General features: G+C 38.4%; 1 protein-coding gene across 1 annotated transcript; it reads right to left on the bottom strand.

Moving 5' to 3' along the window:
* Positions 1 to 1,891: 1,891 nt before the first annotated feature.
* LOC116192667 (ATP-citrate synthase alpha chain protein 2) lies at positions 1,892 to 5,843 on the bottom strand. The gene is made up of 12 exons (XM_031521276.1): positions 5,552 to 5,843; positions 4,679 to 4,855; positions 4,440 to 4,601; positions 4,263 to 4,343; positions 3,897 to 3,948; positions 3,597 to 3,711; positions 3,422 to 3,503; positions 3,196 to 3,291; positions 2,923 to 3,024; positions 2,706 to 2,822; positions 2,500 to 2,616; positions 1,892 to 2,175 (listed from the first exon to the last, which is right to left on the bottom strand). The coding sequence occupies exons 1-12, from the start codon at positions 5,648 to 5,650 to the stop codon at positions 2,107 to 2,109; spliced, it is 1,269 nt and encodes a 422-aa protein (XP_031377136.1). The 5' UTR covers positions 5,651 to 5,843; the 3' UTR covers positions 1,892 to 2,106.
* Positions 5,844 to 6,360: the final 517 nt, after the last annotated feature.

Genomic DNA, 6,360 nt, shown 5'->3' with positions numbered 1-6,360 from the left:
TTTACATCTAAAACTGATGATCATGTTCGAATATTAAAATAATAATATAATTAACTCATTACATTTAACATTATTGAAGCTTGAATACAATGAGAAATACGTATATAATTAAAATAAACTTGTGCAATGCACAAGACGATTTGTTGTTAAGTGATTATTGAATTATAAAACTTACTCTAATTGTAATTATAATTAGAGGGTTTTACGCCATATATTTCATGGTTTTACCATTTTCTCAAATCTATCAAATACTTTAAAAATTATCCAAAAAAGGTTATAATTTACATCTCGTTCCAAATCTATTACGATGTCAATTTGTCCATCAATGAAATGTGGGTGACCCCAAACATATCCCATGATTTTAATTTTTTTTCACAAATCTATCTCGGGCAAAATGCCACAGTGGTAAAGATCGGCTCACTTACATTTCACGTCAGTAGCATTGTTACATGTTAATAGAGAAATTAACGTTATGATAGATTTAAAATCAGATATAAACCATGAGCATTTCTGAATAATTTTTAAACCATAGGATATCTAACATAAATATCCCTTATAATTACTTTGATTTTCACACGAACAATTACTCTACTTTATTGAAATTTATTGTTAAAATTGCATTTGATGATGAAAAATATTATAATTCTAAATAATAAAATTCATCTTTCTGAATGAGATTAGTTAAAAAAACATGATAACTACTAATTAATATACAAAAAATCAACTCGTGCAAGTATGGGATAGAGCACTAGCATATTTTCTAAATTGAATGCTTAATATGCATATATATTCTCATTAATTCCTTGAGAAAATTTTTCGGAAATAACTATATCCTTATATGTGCTCACATATTCTATGATTACAAGTTAATATGTAAAAACAAATACTTTCTATAAATTATTCTCTCAAGATCACTTTAGATTTTAGACATGTGAATCACGCGAGTAAATTAACCTAGTAACATACTATTATGAGATATATATCTGGCCAAATAATTATGGCCTCACATATGTAACATTTATATATATGTCATAAAGCTCGATTACCTTTGCCAGCTTCTCAAATCAACTTCTATTAAGCTTGAGCTCAGCTCGTTCAATTAGCACACTTAGCTCGAGCTATATAAAATCGAGCCGAATCCAAGTTTTCATCAATTTGGGCTCTTATCATTCGTAAATCGCCTCATCTCAATCACACTACGGAATCAAAACCCACTGGGCAGACTTCATGAATCATGACAATAATGCTTCCATACCATTTGTTAAGCCTTCGCCGAATAGGTCACATAACCATCCTGCGAGTTCGACCCCCTTCCACCTTTTTTATTGTTCAATTAGGCCTCTCATCTTCCTCTTTTGGTTCGATCCGTTTCTTGTAGATTTCTTCAACCCTTTTCATGATGTTCTGACTTTGTGATCAATTCACTGATCTTCTGCTTATCATTTACCTTTATCCATATCTTCTGCTTATCGGGCCCCATTTTGTAACGATGATGGTCCCATTGACATCCATCTTCTTCTGCCCTCCTCCCATGCGCTTCTTCGTGGACAGTAGACGTTATAAGCCCATTCAGCATGCCTCTGCTTCAATGTACGCCTCCTCTATTTATATGAATGAATGCATTACCACGTCCTCCTTTTTCGACTGAGTTTTTATGATGTCCATGAGCTTATTTGGATTGGAGGGAAATGGAGGACAAGGGTAGGAAAGTTATATAGAATTTTCAAAAAACCCATACAACTTTTCCTTCCCTCCCTTTCCTTTTCCTCTGTTTCTCTCAATCCAAACGGAGGGTAAATGTTTCTAATATGTGACGCGATTCATTGTGTACCTAGCAGATGAGAGAATGTCATGAAAAAATAATGTATGCAGTTCTAATATAATCCTGCAGTAGGGAATTTCCAAAGCCGCACTTTATCTCAAAAGGTAAACACTCTTATTCTGGGGGTATAAAACAGGGGGAAAGGATCGTAAAATGTACAGTTACTTTCAATCGGAGAAGTCTGCAAAGGACAATCGACCTCACACGCACATTACACAAACTTGTTGCACAATTAATCTTTTCAGATATGATGATGGGAGAATGGATCAATAATGTATCTATTGTCATTCTGCCATGATGCATTCAATTGCTTGCTTGCAGATCCCCGTCATGGTTGCCTCGGGCCCATAGACCTGCATTCCATACAGAGGATTACTACTGTAACAGTCCCATACATTCGTTCAATAATTTCAAATTCAGAAATTCCATCATTGGCCTGTTTGGAAGAAAGCCTTTGGTGCTTCTGGAATCAGAATTCTAATTTGCCTGAACTGACCACCTAATCTACCTTCACCTCTCCACCATTACCATTAAGAGCGTTAAATGAACACCGAACATATAAGGGGCAAAAATAATACAACCTCATTATGGATATCAGTTGAAACCCCAGTCGACACCAAAGTGAATGAAACGAAACCATCAAATGGACAAAAGAAGATGCAATGCATCAGCATTACCTCTAAAGGAACTCCAAGCTCCTCTCCAAGTGCACGCATCTTCGCTAAACCAGTCTGATAGTTGGGGCCTCCTCTTCTCACATAAATATGCATTCTCACAGCTTTCAGTTTAGATTCCTTTCATGCCACACAAAGTAGAGAAGCAGTAATTGAAAATGAGATAATCAGGTAAGTTGTAACGCTAAGGAATTTGTTGTAACTTGTACCTTCTCTCTTAGGGCTCTGATAATTCCACTGAAGGTGGCTGCAACATCGGTGAAGTTAGCAATGCCTCCTCCAATCAGAAGGGCTCTCTTACGACCATCAGGGTTTGCAGTAGCACACTGAGTCATTGAGATAACCACCGGCATTATTTAGGGATGAAAGCAACATACAAATTATAAGGAGATAATGAGACGAAAACAAGTCATGTTAAGCTCTTACATCAATGACTACTCTTGCATATTGCAAGACCTCTTCCTCATTTGGAGCTCCACTGTACTCTGCATAGTTGCCCAATTCTGAAGCATAACCCAAGTCTCCAACCTGCAAAAAGATTGTTGCTTCAGAAGATAAAATGAGCCTGGTCTAAATAATGCATATACATTACACATATAATAATATTAGCCAAGTTTGAAATATTATAAGATGACATATTTCCTGACCAAAAAAAAGGGTAAAACATTCCATGTGAGGATCCTCAATATTTAATTTTACCGTATCAGCATAGATGACACTTGCCCCGCCTCCAGCTACCATGGTCCAAATACGTCCTTTAGGATTCAAAACGGTAAATTTCAGGGATGCACTCGTCTGCAGAGAAAATAATAAGTTTTATTATTATTTCACCCTTCTTAACATTTGAGGGGGAATGGATCTGAAACAAAGTAGTTAGTCATGATGATTTTAAAATAAACAAGAATGTCATCCTTGCTGTAACAACCTTTTCATCCAAACCATGAATGAAGCTCTCTGTCGGGCTTAGAACTCTGCCGAATGGCAAAGGAAACTCGATGTTCCCCCACCTGAGAATAATAGAATCAATTCACCTCTAAAATACCCAATCATCAATTAAAAAGGGGAAAAAAACCGAAAAAGTTACTACAACAGATTAATACTTATTAAAATTCTTGAAAGCAGCTGTATCATCAAGCTCGCCCCTCATATCTAATGGATATGGCTCTCCATCAATAAGAGTAAATGGATTCATCTCCAGGAAACTAAAGTCCAGATCTGTATATAGAAGGAGACCCTTCTGTCAGGATCTAATGGACGTATTAATCATGCATGAACACAGAATGTTTATGTTTTCTCTCAGAAGTTAGAGTACATGTTCTGTAAAAGGAGTTAAGAGCTAGAAAATGAATTACAGTCGGGTAAATAGCCATCACATTTCCATCAGTAATGCATTAGCATACCCTGGCAAACGGCAAACACTCCTTTAATGAAATCCCCAATTTTCCCTCGAACCTGCAGGACAGAGGAAAAATAAGAATAACTTCTCTCCGCCACACAAAAAATAAAGCAAATGGAATGGCCGAGTTATAAAAAACAGATTAGTCTCTCTCTCTCTCTCTCTCTCTCTCTCTCTCTATATATATATATATATATATATATAAAAGAATGCATAGGTAGTCAGTTCTACAATGAATTTTGCCTCTCAAAATACAAGTAACAAGCATGTCGCTGCCCATACTCTACCTATGTTCTTTCAAATGGCTTGAGCGGAAGGTTCTATAAAATGACTGCTTAGCATAATGCACACTGAAATTCAACAGACCAACCTCCAGAGGCAATGTAGCAATGAGTGGAGCACAAGCGTCGTTGGTCATTGGCTTATCAGTTGGTAGGAATACAGTCTTAACCTGAGGAGAGCAAGGGGACAAACGTAACTACATTATAATATAATCCCAAAATTGAAATACACTAGCAGCTAGTGGTGTTTCCTTGATTTGACATACCTTGTCCCAATTCTCTTCAATTTCGATACCTCCACACTCGGAAAAGCTTATGGTGCTGCCTAGCCTCTCGGAGATGATTGAAAGATAGTACTCCTGGTCATGAGGAACAAATGGTTCCACTATAAATGTGGTTATGGGTGCCTTGCAGCCTCCCATCTCAATCTATGAACAACCAACAAAAGTCAGCCGCTGTAATCACTAGATCAATCAAGTACCTAGAATGCCAAATCTGATATTACCTCCACGCCGAGCCGTTCTTTGACAAACTGAGCGACTTGTGCCATATCTAAGTTAAGGGCTACAAGACCACTCTTTCCTCGCTTCCCGAAAAGCATGTCGGGCTTGACCACTAGTCTGGTAGAGGACAACCATGTTTCTGTGTTTACGAGCTCAGTGAAATCCGTAGATTGAGTGACCTGAGGGACACATAAGCTGAAGATCGTCTAAAAACTAGTTCTGGAGCCTTTGCGATCGCAATGAATTTACAGATAAGCAACTAAAGGATTCACAATCAGAAAATTAGTCAAGGAGATTATTGACACAACGAAACAGATTTCAAACAGGGCCCTTTCATCAGGAAACATCATCACGAATTACGATTCATAAGATGGATATTCAACGATTGACAAACGATCCCAAAAGTCACCTAAATCAGCCATCAAAAGTGACACTTTAACCAGAGGATAAAGTTCATTAGATAATGATTTAGTCGAAACATCTATACGATGGAAGCATCGATTCAGAAACATACAGAGAATATACTCATGTAGTAATATCAAAACCAGACCACAAGCATTTTGTAATAGGAAGACGAATCGAAACTTGTACAGCAGAACAGAGCATGCGGCATCCTTGTACCTGAATCAGTCAAATCTAAGTCAAGTGCTTCTACAAAAAGGAGATCATAGTAGAATCAAAATACGAGATCATCAAAAAGGAGGACAAAAAGTCATATTTTTGTCGAGCCGAAGTTTGCATGAGAATCGGAAAGCGCCCATGAAATTCTAACACAATCCGGTAAGAGGTAAGAACGTAGACTGCTGCCGAAAGCAACCAACCAAGCAGTAGCAGCAGAATTGTAAGCTTCGGGTTGGGGGTGGGAGGAGAGAGACCTGGGCAGAGCGGATCTGGAGGTCGATGCCGGCGAGGCGCTTGAGGTGCTGCTTGAGGAGGCGCTTGGAGTCGTACTCCCTAATCTTCTTCCTCGCCATCTCCGCCGGGCGCGAGAACTTCCACCAGCTGAAAGAGAATCAGGCCGATCGACAGAGAAGAGCTTTTGGCTTGATTGAGTTGGACGCGAAGAGAAGTGGCTGAGGGGGTAGTTAGGAGGAGATGGTGGGGCCTGGGGAGTGGGGCGTTGGGGGAGCGGATATATATGATCACTGCCCAGGCGACCAGTGGGATGGCAAGTGAGAGCAGCGGAGGCATGGATCGAATGATTTGCTCTCTTTTTTTTTTTTTTCCTTTTTTTCCTTTTTTTCTTTTTTTTTTTAATTTATAAGTTAATTATTCTTTTTCATCTCATTTATATTTTGAAAAATGTATATATTTCAACATTGGGTTAATAACAAAAAAAATCCTAAAATTTTCACATTTTAATAATTTTAGCAAGAATTTTTTTTAATCTAAAAATATACAATTTTTCGACTTGATAACGATTTTAACACGAAGTTAAATTTTCCATTAATTTAGACGGAGTCAAAACTACAGAGGGTGTTGACATCCCTAGTTGAGGGGAGGGTGCCAGGACCCCAATCGAGGAGTGGTGGCCGGAATTAAGGCCCCCACCCCCCGGAATTGGGAGAACCTTCAAATTAGGAATTCTCTTGATTTCGGCCAGTGGAACTACAACCTTGCCCATCACCCCCTGATTAGGGTCGGTGCCGCCCTCTCCCGATTGGGGTCTTCGACGCCCTTTGCG

The sequence above is a fragment of the Punica granatum genome, chromosome 1 (genome assembly GCF_007655135.1).
Source record: "Punica granatum isolate Tunisia-2019 chromosome 1, ASM765513v2, whole genome shotgun sequence".
NCBI classification, from domain to species: Eukaryota; Viridiplantae; Streptophyta; class Magnoliopsida; order Myrtales; family Lythraceae; genus Punica; species Punica granatum.
Note: the sequence above shows the minus strand (reverse complement) of the source record. Positions and strands in the feature narration are given on the sequence as shown.